The 17,027-nt window shown below is 39.4% G+C and overlaps 1 protein-coding gene across 1 annotated transcript in view; it reads left to right on the top strand.

Annotated features, from left to right (window-relative positions):
* Window positions 1-16,755, top strand: part of RAMP3 (receptor activity modifying protein 3) — a 52,619-nt gene extending 35,864 nt beyond the window's left edge. Inside the window, exon 7 of the mRNA XM_054057884.1 lies at window positions 14,431-16,755. Coding sequence (XP_053913859.1) covers window positions 14,431-14,686 — 256 coding nt within the window. The 3' untranslated portion in view covers window positions 14,687-16,755. The remainder of the gene's footprint in view (window positions 1-14,430) is intronic.
* Window positions 16,756-17,027: the final 272 nt, after the last annotated feature.

Raw genomic sequence — 17,027 nt, 5'->3', positions numbered from 1 at the left:
TTCCTGTAGGCCCCCTTCAGGTACTGGAAGTCACTATAAGATCTCCTCTGAGCCTTCTCTTCTCCAGGCTGAACAAGCCCAACTCTCTCAGTCTGTCCTCGTAGGGAAGGTGCTCCAGCCTTCTGATCATCTTTGTAGCTCTCCTCTGGACCCGTTCCTACAGCTCCATACCCTTCTTACGCTGAGGATTCCAGAACTAGATACAGTATTCCAGATGAGGTCTCACAAGAGAGGAATAGAAGGGCAGAATCACTTCCCTCACCCTGCTGGCCACGCTTCTTTTGATGCAGCCCAGGATATGATTGGCCTTCTGGGCTGCGAGTGCATATTACCGGCTCATGTTGAGCTTCTCATCGACCAGCACCCCCAAGTCCTTCTCTGCAGGGCTGCTCTCAATCACATCATCTCCGATCATGTACTGACAATGGGGATTGCCCTGACCCAGGTGTAGGACCTTTCACTAGGCCTTGTTGAACCTCATGAGGTTTTCAGAGGCCCACTTCTCCAGTGTGTCCAGGTCCCTCTGGGTGACATCCTGACCTTCTGGTGTGGCAACTACACCACTCAGCTTGGTGTCATCTGCAAACTTGCTGAGGGTGCACTCGATTTCACTGTCAATATCATTGATAAAGATATTAAACAGCACCGGTCCCAGTACAGACTGCTGAGGGGCACCAATCGTCACAGATCTCCCTCTGGATTTTGAGCCATTGACTACTACTCTTTGAATATGACCATCCAACTAGTTTCTTATCAACTGAGTAGTCCACCCATCAAATCTGTATCTCTCCAATTTAGAGAGAGAGGATGTTGCGAGGGACCGTGTCAAAGGCTTTACAGAAGTCTAGATATATTGCATCCGTTGCTTTAGCCATATCCACTGCTGTGGTCACTCCATCATATAAAGCCACTAAATGGGAGAGGCACTGAAAGAGATAGGCCACTGAAGGGAGAGAAAGCTGATGGGAAGAGAAAATACACCAGATCTTAGTCTGATTTTGCCTTTACCTTACTGTGTGTGAAATGATCTGAATTGGATAGAAAAACATCTGATTGTAATAGGAAAATAGCAGATGAGACAGCAGAGGTTGTGCACCTGTAGTTTTCAGTACTGGGAAATGTTTACCAGAAATCAAAAGATGTTCTGATCATTTGCATCCAAACTTTTGAGTACTTCCTGCCTCCCTTGACATGTTTAAGTACAAGGATTAAAATTTTAGGTGTAAAATTTTAAATACTGATGAGCATAGGGACATAAAAATATGTGATGTGTTTGAATGTTTGCCCCAGAAAACATTCTGTCTTCTACCATGAGAATCCCAAGAAGATGAAGGGCTTTCACTAGTTTACCAACTTGATGAAAAGTTTGAAACTTAATCCGTAAGTTAAGAAGTTTTAAGGTTTACATTTCACTTACAGAAACACAAGCCTCTTTTGTTCGATTGTAAGGAATAGGTATGTAATGATTTTTGCTACTGGTGATATCACTTGGTAGGTATGTATGTGGTCTGGTAGAGGGTAAACGTCTGTAAGGCCGGAGTGTTCCCTACTATGTTTTCTGGCCAATTGTATTGTTATTTAGGTGACATTTTAATTGTGCAGCTGATAGGAATTTTCACACACTAACGCTGTTAATTTCAGAATCATACCTCGAGTTTTTTTTTTTTTGCCTTTCCTCCATTTTCCAATTGTTATACTTTAAGTACAAGCTGGCTTGTGAATATGTATTTTTTAAAAGTTAAAAATTATTTTCTAAAGAAAATGCTCTAAATTCAAATACTACTTTGAACCAGAGGGGAGAATTCATATTAAAGATATCATGGGTTAACTCTGGTAGGTAGCTAAACACCACACAGCCACTTGCTCATTTCACCTCTCCTCCACCCCAGTGTGCAGGAAAGGAGGAAAGGAAAAATATGAACAAGAAAACCTGGAAGTCAATATAAAATTAAATAAAAAATAAATTGTTTAAAAGGTGAAAGCTAAGTGCAAAAAGAGAAAACAAAACAAGTGATGCAAAGGCAATCACACACCACTTCCCTTGGATAGGCCAATGCCCAGCCAGTTCCCAAGCGAAAAAATGACTAACCTCCCTAAAACTCCCTATTTTCCATTTTATTGCTGAGCATGATGTTATATGGTATGGAGTATCTCTCTGGTTAGTTCAGGTCATTTGCCTGGTTGTGTCCCCTCCCAGCCTATTGCGCACCCACCAGTCTTTTCACTGGGGGGGGTAGAGTGAGAAACAGAGAAGCCTTGATGCTGTACAAATACTATTCAGCAAAAGCTAGAGCATTAGTGTGCTATCAGTGCTGTTTTGGTCAAAATTCTAAAACACAGCACCATGTAAACTTCTACGAAGCAAATCAACTCTATCCTAGCTAGGCCTGGTACAGTCTCCACCCATTATTGCATACCATTTACATCCTGCTTGGGAATTACACTATCCGATACATCCTCATTAACTACCACCCCCCTTCCCATTCTTTGATTTATACACAGGTATCTTCCCTTTGTTTATGGGTCATCCCTGTGAAATGTCTGTAATATGTCCCTTAAATTCATTTAGTCCAAGACTTGGGTGCTCTCTGTTGTAGTAGTGACTCCAAACAGTAGAGGTGTGTTGTGTTGAGTTACTGGACACCAAGGTCAGTTCAGGTTAAGTCACTGCTGTGCTTGTTCAGCTTTTGCAAGATTCTTTCACCTGAGGGTGATTCCTGCTGTAGTACTTCCGAAAATAGACTTAACTCAAATCATGGGTTATTTTCCCCAAGGTTCAGTCACCTTAAAGTACACATTGGATTTCCCCATCCTCCTGCATTACCCACCACTGGGTCTTTGCAAAAACAATCCCATGGACAAGTTTGCATTTCCCTAAGGGAGAATCAAAGCATGCTGTCTTTCCTAGCCAGTTCTCCACATGCATTGCTGGGACCTTGTCTGTTTCTGTTTTGTTTGGGCAGTTACCTGATCACGGTGTATTAACTAGGGAAGTGGCTTCTGCTAAATTTGCATCCCACTGCTTATATGTTCCAGTGCCCATGCCTTTCAGTGTGGTCTTAAACCATCATATCTTTCAGTCTTTCCAGTGGCAGGTGTGTGATAGGAACTGTGTTACAACCAATCAGTGCCATGTTCCTTGGCCCTGGTGCTAATGAGATTGTTTTGGAATGAGTCCCGTAGTCTGACTCAGTTCTTTCAGGGGTGCCCTGTTGCCACAGACTTTGCTTTTTAAGGCCCAGGAGAGTAGGTTCCATAGTTGAGTAGGGACCTGTGCTTTGAGTTTCAGAAGACAAGGAGTCTTGTGGTGGATGTGTCCACACAAAAGCTCCAGCACCAGCTTCAGTGTCATGTCAGCTCAATTGCCTTCCTTTAAAACCAGTTAGATTGGAACAATACAAGTCCACTCCACGGGAGAATGGAGTTGAGCAAAGCTGCCTGCAAATGTAAGGCACGTGAGTTTGTTCTGAGCTGCATGCAGATAAGGCTAAACTGTTTCTAATATTCAGGCTGGCTAATTGAAAGGTTTTATTGTATTGCACTGCATTGGTTTAGTGACTTGCTAATCTGCAGACTGAAAAAGCATCTTTTTTATTTGTGGTTCATTTACCATAGAAATAAAGGTTATGCACTAATGTTTTATAATTATAATTGCAATTATAATTATAATTAGAGAGAATATTGCTGTGTTAGAGTTGCCTACATTCTTTCCAGGGAAAGATTAGTGAGAAGCAATTACCTTGTTGCTTGGCCAGATTAATACAGATCAGTCCTTTGCCACTTCTTGGTATTGAAAGTAGGAATTTCTTGACAGCATTTTGTGGGCTGTTTACAGGGAAGTCTTTTTACTGCCATTCCCACTAGAACACCACTTCCTTTATCTGGATCTAAAAGTGATGATTTAAAGAGCAATAAAACATTACTCTTGAGGAATTGCATTCTAGGTCTGTGATTTAGTTGTAACTTTGTTTTTCCTGTTCTTGAATTTGAGGGTAAGGATTTTTCTGTATGTTCAGTGACTTGACTGGAGGAGGAACTCCTTTCCTATGGGAACACTTTGTTTTGTTAGCCCTAAGTTTAGCGGAACTTTGCTGGAGCTTAGCAGTAACCAGTCCCACATTGGTTTGCCAGTAAAGCATTTACTATCCATGCTTATCTAGATTTTAATTTACATTTTGAAATGGATTAATAATAGTAAGATCAATATGTGTGGTTTAGTAGTAGGATTAATTCTTAGAGAATTAAGGGCTAGTTCATTGCTGTAGTGTTTGATGGAAAGGAGCACAAAGTTTGCAAATTGGCAGAAGTTTTACTAGGGACCAAAATGCCAGGGAAGGTGTCTGTGGTTTTGTATGCATTTGTTTTTCTGCTGAGAGTTATTCAAGAGAGTTGACTTTAAGCAGAGCCCCAGATTAGCTGCAAACCCCGATGTTACTTATGCAGATTTCTGTCATTTAAGTTGCTCCCATGCTCATTTTGCTTACTCTAAAGCTAGCAGCATGGTATGTCTTTCTAAATACAAAGTTTGCTTCTACATTGTGGGAAAAAAAAAGCCAGTAGCACTTGGAGAGGGTAGTGTTTCACCACCTTTATCATAAAAAAATCTTCCTTATGTGTAGTCTAAATCTTCCCTCTTTTAGTTTAAAATCCATTACCTGTTATCCTATTGCAACAGGCCCTGCTAAAATGTTTGTCATCTTTCTTACAGTCCCTTTTTAAGTATTGAAAGGCTGCAATAAGGTCTCACTGGAGCCTTCTCTTCTCCAGGCTGAACAATTCCAGCTTTGTCAGCCTTTCTTCATAGCAGAGAAGTTCCATTCCTCTGAGCGTTTTTGTGACCCTCCTCTGCTCGCCGTGCTTCTTTTGATGCAGCCCAGCATACAAATGGCCTTCTGGGCTGAAAGCACACACTGTCAGATCACGTCCACCTTTTCACCCATCAAGACGCCTAAGTCCTTCTCCCTCAGCCTGTATTGATACTGGGGGTTGCCCTAATCCAGGTGCAGGACTTTGCACTTGGACTTGTGGAACCTCATAAGGTTCACCTGGGCTGACATCTCAAGCTTGTCCAGGTCCATCTGGGTGACATCTTGTCCTTCTGGTGTGACAACTGCACCACTCAGCTTAGTGTCATCTGCAGACTTGCTGAGGGTACACATGATTGTGCTGTCTTTATCATGAATGAAAATATTAAACAGCACTGGTAGCAGTACAGACCTCTGAGGGACACCACTTGTCATGGATCTCCATCTGGACATCGAGCCATTGACTACTCTCTCTGAATGCAACTGTCCAGCCAATTCCTTATCCATTGAACAGTGCACCCATCAAATCCGTATCTTTCCAATATAAAAAGAAGGATGTTGCGGGGGACCATGTCAAAGGCTTTACGGAAGTCCAGATACATGACATCCATAGCTCTTCCCTTGTCCACTGATGCAGCTGCTCCATCATAGAAAGCCACTAGGTTGGTCATACAGGACTTGCCTCTGGCGAAGGCATGATTAGCAATCTTTTTTTCTGTTTTGTTTTGATTGCATATAGAAGTCTGTGTCTGAAATAGCAGTCTTGCAGGCTTTTTTTTTGCCATTCCATTCACTATTTAGAAGTTAGTTGCTTTATTTTAGCTTCCATTTCATAACTACCTTCTGACTTTGAAACCAAACCTATATTATCCATGCTGGTTTTGTTTATTAAATTTTCAGTGGTGTCTGGTCTCTCACTGTCACTACAGGGCTACTTACACATATGAGTTTTTGTTTACAGATGTAGTGAAGTGATATGAAAAATATGCCACATTTATCTGTAGCTTTTGTAGCAGAAATTGTAAAGGGAAGGCTTTCTTTGCTTTGTTTAACCTGCTACCTACATTTTGAGCAGCACAGCAAACAGGATTGAGAAAAAGATGCAGCTACCATGGGCTTAATTTTAACAGTTAAGGGACAGTCATTCAAATAATACAGGGGTTGTTAGATACTTGGGAATTTTTTTGACAACTAAATTGGGTGCAAGCTATTTGCATGTGACACATATGGTCTCCATTAAGGTAGTCATCAGAGACCATATTTTCTTTTATTACACAGTATTTTTTGTGAGACTGGACAATGCTACTTCAGCCTCATTTTATAGGGGGACAAATAAAGAACAGAGATGTCTAACTAATGGGCACATGCAGATGGGTTTGGCAACACCTCTTCTTCACGAGCATCCGCATGTCAAACTGCCACGATTCCTTGTGGTGCTCTTGTGTTGAGCTGTACAGCATTGTGGTTCAGAAACTGATTCGTGAAGAGTGCACGTCGTCGTACTGGAGGAGGAGGAATACACCAGAATGCAGAAGCCTTGTTGTCTGTGCCAAGTTAAACCGCCCTTGCTTTTTTATTATGCGACCTGAATTCCCAAACACTTTTGGAGTAATTGTAGCTGAAATTACAAATAACATGCATGATTTCAAAGGCTTTTACTGGCTGTTTTTAGGGTTTTCACAAGTTTTAAATATCTGTGTCTAAACAATTTCTGTAGGCCTCATTAGGTCTCATGTCCCTCTAGACTCACGCTATGCACTTAAGCTCTGCTTCCAGAATAATACTAAATACAAAATGCTGAACAAACAAATATATCCCAAACAACCCCTCACACAAAGAAAGAGGAAAAGTGAGAAAATACGTCAGAATTACTCTTATTTTCATTATCTGTAATATCATATTTTTCTGCAGTGAAAGGTGCAATGTAGTGAAAAGGTACATTTTTTATTGACTCTCTTTCTTCTCTACATACAGTCTCATTTTCTTTCTAAATACCATTTTGTCATTGAGCTTTCTTCTTAAGGTTTGGGAATTGGAGATGTCTTTTTTAGCTTACTTCACTAAAGTCTTCTACAAATTACTCTGTTTTCTTTCAGCTTTCAGTGAATAATATGTCCTTCTTTACCCCTTGCCATTCACTCTGTTTTCAATCAAATGTCAGTGTTACTACAATAGCTGCTGGTGTTGGACCAGGGCAGAGAGCAGGCATTAGACTTGCTAAAATAGTACCAAATCTTCAGTCCTGTTTGCACTGTTACATTTTAAGCTCATTCTGAATCAAGATAGCAAGGTTGTTGCAGCAAACATGAGGACATCTGTTTACCAAGGAACTTGTTAACAAGCAACTTTGCAATGTTTCAGGACCTTATGCAAAAATGAGCTGCGGTTGTAACTATATTCTCTATCAGCTGCTCTGTCATCAAAGTTGTGATTTAGAAGCTGAACAGTGATGATTTAAAAGCAGTGAATTGCAGAGAACTCTATTCTTATGATAAAGTAATGTACAATTTTAAGCCTGAAATGCAAAGTGCCACATGCGTATGTTAATTAACATAGCAGCGTAGTATCTGTTGTGTCGAACTGGTGAACGTATATGCCTCAACTTCACAGTTTCCAGGAGAATTCATGTTCACCACTGCAATAGCACATATTTCTTGAATGGTGCTGTGAGAGCTAGCTCACGAAGGATTTCTTGCAGAAGTTCAGCCTTCATCATTTTAGTATTTGTCCCTGATGAGTTCATGATTAAGTAATGTGTTCTGACATAATTCATTGTTTATGCAATCGCATAGTAAATAATTCCTTATACAAACTATATTAAAGCCACAGTTCTTGAGCGAGATCACTGCTTAGAGCAGAGAGACACTGCAATGTTGTAATCATCTCCAAGGAACAAAATGAACTCTTATCTGGAAGACAGAGTACATGAATGAACCTTTGCAAGCCGGACATTGTAAAGCATTTCAGTGTTTGCGTTGTGGGGTGCCAGTTCCCAGTGCTGGTCTTGCATGCTGCATTTTCCTGTGCGTCTGCAGTGCATTCCCTATATCTTTATTTCTCTCTTGGCTGGGAGAAATGGCAGTTTGTGAGGTGGCTGACAGCATCTGAAACACAGCACAGATTCTAAGTATATCTTTCTCCACACATCATCACTGGTGACAATGACTATTTAGGAAGTGTGATTGCATATATGCTTAAATTTTTGTGGGATTAGGATTTGCCTTTGCTTTCTCTTTTAATTTTTGTCTAATTTAAAGGACTTACAGGACTGACTGCTGTAGATATGGCATAGTGATAGCTTCAGAGAACACTTCCTCTCTGAACTGGTGTTCCTCAAGCACAGACTGAGTTTACAACTAAGTAATAATTAAAATATAGCTCAGGAGTGGTGAAAGGCAAAGCCCACTTGCTAGTGGATGCTTCTGGCTTGGTAAAACTCCATTACTTACTAAATTTTTCATTTTTATAACATTGTACCTGGTGTCAGCCTACATTTCCTCCCTTGTTATACATTTCTGTAACACAGTAGTTTCTGTTGCTCCTTGGAGATGGATATTAGGTACATAAACTACTGCTTACATGTACAGTTGCTCTTTGTGTTTACCTTTCTTGCTGTATCTAAAGATAAAATTAACAATAATTTACCAATTAAAAACAATTGGTTTCTAATAATTAGAAATTAACAACAACTTAGTATTTGATGTACATTTTAGGGTTTTCAGTTAGGTTTATTAAATCATTTCTGATTTTCAAGACATCTGTTAATGTGAAGCCAAGGGTGGAGATCTGTAATTATTTCAAAGGACACCAGAATATATTTATTATTTTCAACCCAAATGAGTAAACCTGTTACAATACCCATTATCTTTATAATGTTGTCATTAAGCCACCAAGGGTTTTCTTTGCCTCCCTCCTCGCCACTCCCCTGCTACTTTCTTTCCTTATGTTTTGTAGTGCATTATTTTCTTCTGGTTGAATTCTACATTGAAGATGCACAACAGCAGATGTGATCTGATTAGGGAGGTAGAAGTGTGCCTGTGAGAATAGTTGTCTTGGCAGAAGATATATGACAAAAGGAGTACAGCCACTAATGGGTTTGGAAAGATGTTGAATGAAAAAAGCTCAGAAATATTCTACTGTATTTTTAGGCTCATATCTGATTATAAAACTAAAGCTTTCCTTTTAATGTGATGATGAAACCTCAGGAGATAATTGTCTTAAGGTTTGGATTCTTATTTGAAGTTCATTCAGACTGTTACACCCTTATATTCTTTAAAGTCTGGCTACACATCATGCAAGAATAGGCTTTTCTATTTGTGAGGTTGTTTGGTACTTCCCACCTCCACTCCATCTGGAAATGTTGTAAGGAGAGCCTTTGTCATCATATGGTATTTATAAGTATTATTATTTCAGCATTTCTCTTTCTGGACTGAGTAGAGGCTACAAGGATAAACATTTACTTTGAATTCCAGTTTAAGACTATGAATAAAGAAATTTCTTGGTTGAACCGTCTAGGGAAAAAGAAGAGAGTTATAAAAATACCTATATAAAAAACCCACATGACTTGTATCGCACTGGAACAGTGCCTCCAGGATTCCTGTCCAGGATTGTAGAGCAGCAGAAGGAGCGTCTCTAGGGTATATATTACCTGATTTACGTCAAGATTCATTTATGCTAGTGAGAATTTTCCTCTTTTTTTTTCTGAATTCTTAGTGGACTGACTAATTCCTAGTGTACATACCCTGCTGTACTCTTCTATAATTGTATAATTGTATCACAGATCATGAAGCTGATGTGTGTAATATGGGACAGTGAAAGTGGGGTGAGTGTTTTTTAATTCCTGCCCTGTCTCACTAATCAATGGCTAGAAACATCCCTGACTACATGCATGCAGTGTCTCTGTGGTAGTCTATCCATGAGCGCTAGAGAGGTGGCAAAATTCTCTTACTGGAACTGCTGGTAGGTCTACTGCCTGCAGGCAGTGAAAGCCTTCAAAAATTTGTCTTCAGTAACATGATATGTGGTAGTCTGCTTTTTGAGAATTGTTTGAAACTTTCTGAAGAACAGTTTGACTTTGGAAAGTGCTCATTTGTTGAAACTTAATGAAGCAGTCTATTTGTTTTCTTGGTCTCATGAAAATTTGGAGGAATTATATTTTTTGTGTGCGTTTGTAAACATCTCTGCAGTTCTTCTGTGCAGGGATGTTAAGAAAGAAAGAGCAAGAATTTACCACATTCCTCCCTATGGATGTAGGAAGCTGGATGAGATTCAAGTCCCCACTTAGACTGAGCAGTGCCCTGAGTGGCAGGCAGCTGGGTACTCTGAGACGAGTGACATGTAATAATGTAGCCAACTGTCTATTTAAACAGTTTGAGAGGATATTCCATGAAACACTGTCCCATTAAGGCAAATGTGTGCACTAGTATTTCTGATAATAATTGCGTATCATCCGCGTTCTTGGTTTTAGGTAAATATATATAAATACATTTTCTCATGAGTAAAATAATTCACAAAATAAATTTTTCCACAATTTTTACTAAAACCAGCCACACAATTATCTGTTTTTGTAGAAACATAAAACATAGGAGAAAAAGTGTTTGTGCTCTGAAAATGAAGTATTTTTCTAGAATATTGAAAATTATCTTTTGTGACAAATGTGCACAGAGGCTTCTCCAAAGAGAAATAAAGTATTTTTAATGTTCTCTGAAGGTGAATATTTTCAATAGCATACAGTATGACCAAGTAGTTGGTTCCTCAATAAAACTGACAGTGATTCTCCTGAGCATGTCAGGAGAAAGCATATCAGTATATGAATTTTGGTACTCAGACTATGTTTAGATTTTCTTCTCAGGACTGGCTTACTCAAATGAGTTGAAACTCACAGGCATAGTAATCTTTTCAGCCCATTGATCATAGAATCATAGAATGGTTTTGATTGGAAGGAACCTTAAAGATCATTCAGTTCCAAACCCCCTGACACGGGCAGGGACACCTCCCACTGGACCAGGCTGCTCAAGATCCCATCCAAGATGGCCCTAAACACTGCCAGGGAGGGGGCATCCACAGCTTCCCTGGGCAACCTGTGCCAGTGCCTCACCACCCTCATTGTGAAGAATTTCTTCCTAATGTCTAATCTAAATCTTCCCCTTCCAATTTAAAACCATTCCCCTTGTCCTATCAATATATGCCCCTGTAAAAAGTCTCTCCTCAGCTTTCTTGTAGGCCCCCTTCATGTACTGCAAGACTGCTATAAATCTTCTTGGAGCCTTCTCTTCCCCAGGTTGAAGAACCCCAACTCTCTCAGCCTGTCCTCATAGGGAAAATGCTTCAGCCCTCTGATCATCTTTGTAGCCCTCCTCTGGTCCCGTTCCACCAGTTCCATATTCTTCTTATGCTGGGGATACCAGAACTGGACACAGGTGGGGATCTTAAGCAACCAGAGTAGAGGGGGAGAATCACCTGCCTCGACCTGCTAGCCATGCTTCTTTTGATGCAGCCCAGGATACGATTGGCCTTCTGGGCTGCAAGCGCGCCTTGCCAGCTCATGTCGAGCTTCTGGTCAATCAGCACCCCCAGGTCCTTCTCCACAGGGCAGCTCTCAGTCATGTCATCCCCACCCTGTATTGGAACTGTGGATTGCCCTGACCGAGGAGTAGGTCCTTACTCTTGGCCTTGTTGAATCTCAAGAAGTTCACACAAGCCCACTTCTCCAGCTTGTCTGTGTCCCTCTGGACACTACCTTTTCTGAATACTAACTAAATGGGATTCTTGTAGCTAGCCTGAATAGATGAAAATGTTACCAACACAGAGAATAATAACCTTTCCACAGCTCTTTATAATCCCAGAAGGTGCTTGTGCTGCTGTACTGTTCTACAATTACTTGTTCTTGGAATAAGTAGAAAATGTTATTTTTCATTCCTTCTTCTCACAAAGTGTGTAATTTTTATGCACTTGTGTAGAAGTACCTCCAGTCAGAGGCCAGGGTGTCTTTGTGATAGGCATTTTATTATACAAAATGAAAAGGTTTCCTGCTCTAGCCTTTACAATTTGAATAAAGAGAATCACATAACGCATAGGGGAATTAAGCATAAAAGAATCAAATTAGAATTAAATATCCATCAAACTCTACCTCCCTCTAAAAAAAAAAGCCCAACAACCTGCAAACCAATTGATCACCCACAAAATATCCATGGTGCAGTAATAAGGATTCAGTTGCTCCCTTCTGAGGCAGCTGTTACACAGTACCATGCAAAGGATTATTTTTCAAAGTAAACTTTCTATTGCAATGCATGAACTCTAAAGTGCATAAATGTTTAAGAGAATCAACCTTCACTGGCAGGCTTGCAAATCCCAAATAGTTGAGATTTTTTTCTTATCTACATTCTCACTGTTGTGTGGAAATAGTGCAGGTAGCTTTTTTTTTCCAGAGAGAGGATGGTAAGGGGCAATTGTAAGAAATTTGAACCGTTAAAATAACATTTTTGTTCTGTTTTGACTCCTGGAGAGTCAGTCTTTCAAATGCAATATTATTCCCTAATTACATTTAACTGACCTTCTGCCAAAATTGAACCGGATTTTACTAGCTATGTTGTAATTGAAATGCAAAATCAGTGAGAAATGTTTTTGTTTACACCATTTAACATTTATGAAAAAATCTTCTGAATTCTAGGAAGAACAGTGAACTTTCTCCATGTGCAGGGTACTTTTATATAAAGTCTGCTCAGGTCACCGGGATTGATTGTTGTTTTTGTTATTCTGCATGAAGTGATAGACAAATTGAGGTGACAGCGGCAGCGGGGACCTGAAGTAGTTATTGATGGGGCAAGCTTGCTCACCAGAGCACAAAGCAGAGCTGGAGCAGAGCCCAGTGGTCTCTGGAGCCCAGCCTGGTGTCTGTGCTAGGCAGAGCACTGACCTGTCTGGGAAACTGGATGCATAGTCTCTGCATTATAGTCTGTCAAGCCTTCTAGGCATGCCTTTAGATGTATTATTCTTCAGGTCCTCTGGGACTGTCTGTCCCATATTCAGTTAGACATCTTCACCTTCTAGTTTTGTCCAAGGACATAAAGAATGGATGCTACCAGGTTGCATGGGAGAATGACACTATTAAAATAAGAAACAGCTAATATATGTATTTTATTTTTAGCTTATTTCCTGTTGTTTCCCTGCAGTGGCTGGCATTGTCACAAAAGCTTCCTTTCTAATTGCTCTGCTTAAAATATAAATACATTGTGTGTATATGCATCTGTGTGCCAGAGCATCTGGGTGTGGATTTGTCAGATTGAGCGGTGTATTTGCTTACAAATAAGGCAGCATCAGCTCAAATTCCCTGAGAATGAGAACTGTGAGGAAGTTGCAGAAGGACCTTTCTGTGAGGCTTTTTCTTCTGTGAACATAGCCCCAGATTCTGTATTCTCAACCTATGTACTTGTAGAATGGACAGGCAGATGTTTCCCCGACAGACAAGCAATAAACAGTGGACTTCAGTCTTGACCGAAACACGGAATATCTCTGCTTCACTACTTCATAGCAAAGGATTAAGTCAGCATTAGTCCCCTGTGGTACTTAATGTCAGAATGAGTAATTCATGAGGAGTTACTGTATTTATACATAGTGAAAGGGAGGGGGTAGGGCCTTCAGATAATAGTACAGGATACTGTCCCTGGAGGGGTCATTGGTTCCTTGCTCTCCTTTCTATTTTTAGTTTCACTTTGAAGTGAGTATTGAGTCATGCAGAACTGAGAGAAATACTCAAAAATACAACAGACAATAAATCAACTTTTTTATTTCTTGCCCTATTTTCATGTACTGACCAGACACTCTTTTTCTTCTTAATTTCTGATCTCCTCTGCCATACTTCATTCACTTCCTGAATTTCTTTGGCTTGTGATAACACCACAAACCCCATCCTATTACTCATTTAGGCCTATTGTTCTCATAAATATAAGTTATCCCTGGACAGGTAAATTTCAGCACATGCTATGTTAACATCTTTAGGCATTAGATGGGGTTCCCAGTCTTTCACAAGCATTACAAATGTGTAATTAGGAATGACTGATGTTTTTCCCTGCTGGGCATTTGCTGGAGTTGGGGATAAAGTTGTCAAAAGCTAACTTTCTAAGTGTTTGTATTCCCATCACCTTCTTACTGCCTGAGGGTACAACAGAACTGAAATTTTTACACAGTAATGCATATTGTAGCTTGGTCACATCATCATTTTCACCACAATATCATGTCCAATGACAGATAAGGCATGACTTATGCATATTTTGCTAAAAATATCCTATTCTTGTTACATTTGTCTGTTTTTTTAAAGATACTGTAGATGTCTCAAGTGAGGACGTTCTAATTCTGCTTATGTCATTAGGAGGTGCTGACTGTAGTAACAGCACCCAAACTCTGAGGTTTTGACCACTGTCCATCCAGGATCTCGGGATTTCCTGTGAAATATCTCAGTTGTATGAGTAGATGTAAGTCAGAGTATTGTCTACACACAGGTTACATTGAGGTCCTTCAGCAGAGCACCTTCATGACAGATTCTATATGGCAACCTATGTGGCTTTTTATAAGTGTAATATGCATGTGTGTTCTATTTAAACTTCTCTTCATTCTCTTCTTCTCCTAGGTATTATGACAGCTTTACGCAGTGCACAGAACGTGAAGCCAACAATGCGAGCTGTTTTTGGCCAAACCCCCTTGCAGAGGGCTTTATCACTGGAATTCATAAACAATTCTTTTCAAACTGTACTTCAGACAAGGTTCACTGGGAAGATCCACCAGATGAAATTCTCATAACTTTGATCTTGATCCCAGTCATGTTGACATGTGCCATGATAACATTGGTAGTATGGTGCAGCAAGAGAAGTGATATCCTGGTCTAAGTTTTTCTTCTGGGCTTTGTTTTTCTTCATTTACTTCTTCCGAAAACACTAAGAAAGGAGGACAAAGAGAGAAATTCAACATAAAGATTTCAGATCCGCTGAAATGAAACCTGTGGGATATTGAGAAAGAGACATTGTTCCTGTGAACAAAGCTGCCTGCTACTGCTGCCGAAATTCACTGCTTTTGAAGTTGGCCATTGGTGTTGCTGTTGCAATGATCTCTACTTCCATTGGACCTAATCATCATCATGCAATTCATAGGCAGCTCCCAGAAACATCAGAATTCCTAGGCAAATGGAACCGTTAGCTATAAAAGGGTTAAAGTTACTTTATCATGAGTAAAGCTGTTTGGTAAACTAAGTTTTGCAAAACTGTATGTAGGCATGCGTGGTGTAACATCAGGTGTAAGGAAGATGATACCTCTTGAGTTTTTGAGCAGGATGCTTGATGTTTGCATCTGTGAATGCTGTGACTTGGATAAAAGATCACTGGCAGAGGAACAGAACATGGATGTAACCAGGTGGAAGCTTTTCCTGGAACGCAGTAAAAAACATCATTATCAAGAACTGGGAGTATCGTCCTGGTAAAGGAAAAATTTCTATGTCCAGTGACTGTCCCCATGGGGAAATTATCATGCCACGTTATAAAATAGTTTTTTAAATGCCTTTAAGCACAGCCACTTGGAATTGTGTGGCTTACAAACAAACTCTGGGAAGATATACAGGTCTTATTTTATGGAGCTGGAAAATGTGGAAGGAGATTGGTTGATTTTAAATATATTAAGGAATAATGAAGAATCTTTCATGTGCCAGACTCCATTTTTCCTCTTTTATAATTATTATTCTTGACTTGTGTTCACTGTGTATTCCCCACACTTCAATTTGTGCAAGTGATATCCTACAAATAAATGCGAAGGTGTCTTGTTGATTGAGGTGCCTTTCAGAGCATAATATTTTACATAAATAATTCTTCATCCTGTCAGGATTGTGGGAACTAAATTATGAACATCAAAGCTTGGAGCAGACACAGGAGGAAAGAGAACATACTCTACTCAGAAATCTTATTCTAGAAAGTTATTCCTATGTAACAGTTTAAATAAAGATCATCTGCCCAAAATAAAATTACTTCTATGTTTGTATTGTAAACCTTTCTTTTCTGTCATTCCACAGAATGCCTTTCAGTTGAATGCTCTTGAAGAGTAATATCTGTATAAATATGACTCTTTGTTTTTCCATGCCTTATGCACACAAAACACAGGTTGAAAAGTCAAGCTTCATATCTCTGCTAGTTAGATTTTGTCCTTTAAGATTCTGGTCTAGTGTTTGAGATATAGGTCTGTGTGTATGAAAAGCATTTCCAGGCTTGAATAAAATTAGAAATGCCCCCTTTGCTAGAATTGTTTATATGTGGATAAATAAAGGGCATCTGTAGCTGTAACTGGCTTGTTCTCACATCCTTTCACAGGAGCTGAGGGCACTTTTTCTTTACTTTGATGTTAAAATGATTAATTTCCTAAGGTGTTTTTCCAAAGAAATCTTTCCATTCTCTAGATGCTAGCAGAAAATTGGCCTTTATAAAAGAATGATATGTATTAAGGATTTTGGTTTCATTTTCTTCTTAACAATTGATTTATGCATTAGAATGTTTTGGTCCCTCAAAACTAGTGATGGACCAAAATCCAACCTATTCATTTGATCCAAAAGATTGTTTGTTTAAGCATTTTGTGTGACCAAACCCAAATAATTTTCTTTTCTGCATGGAATTTCATTTTAATCCTCATTTTACTTTAAATTTCAACAGCCTTCAAATCAATTTTCAAAACTTTAGTTTGGAAACCACACAGCAAAAATTTTGCCTTTTTCAAAATCATGTTCATTTCTATCTAATTGCAATATGTGGTACAAATTCTTGACTCATTCTGGCTAGTTTGAAACTTTTGTTCACATGATCAACAGGCCAGCTGAGAGATATCAGCCAGTTTAATTCAATGTAGAACAAATTGGCCTGGGTGCTTAAGGGAGAAGAAACTACTGCCTTGCTGACATCATGCTACTAGATGTGTACTATGGTCTTTAAACAAATGCCATGTCTAAAAGGATTCTATTTAATTTGAAACTAAAATCTAGTGTGAGCTTTGAAAAAGAGTTAAGAAATGTACATTTAAAAGAATAAAAAATAGTGGATTTTCCTTCATGTGCTCTGGGGGAAGAGGAAGGATTCTGTCACTGCTGTGTGCTTTGGATGTGAAAATTTAATCATTTTTTGTATGTCTTCCACATGCAAAATGTGATCTTCCACTATTTTTATGTATTTGATAGAAAGGCAGAGGTATTGAAACAGC

This window comes from Cuculus canorus, chromosome 2, assembly GCF_017976375.1.
Source record: "Cuculus canorus isolate bCucCan1 chromosome 2, bCucCan1.pri, whole genome shotgun sequence".
Classification (NCBI taxonomy): domain Eukaryota; kingdom Metazoa; phylum Chordata; class Aves; order Cuculiformes; family Cuculidae; genus Cuculus; species Cuculus canorus.
The sequence above is the reverse complement of the archived record's forward strand: the minus strand, read 5'-3'. Positions and strand labels throughout refer to the sequence as shown.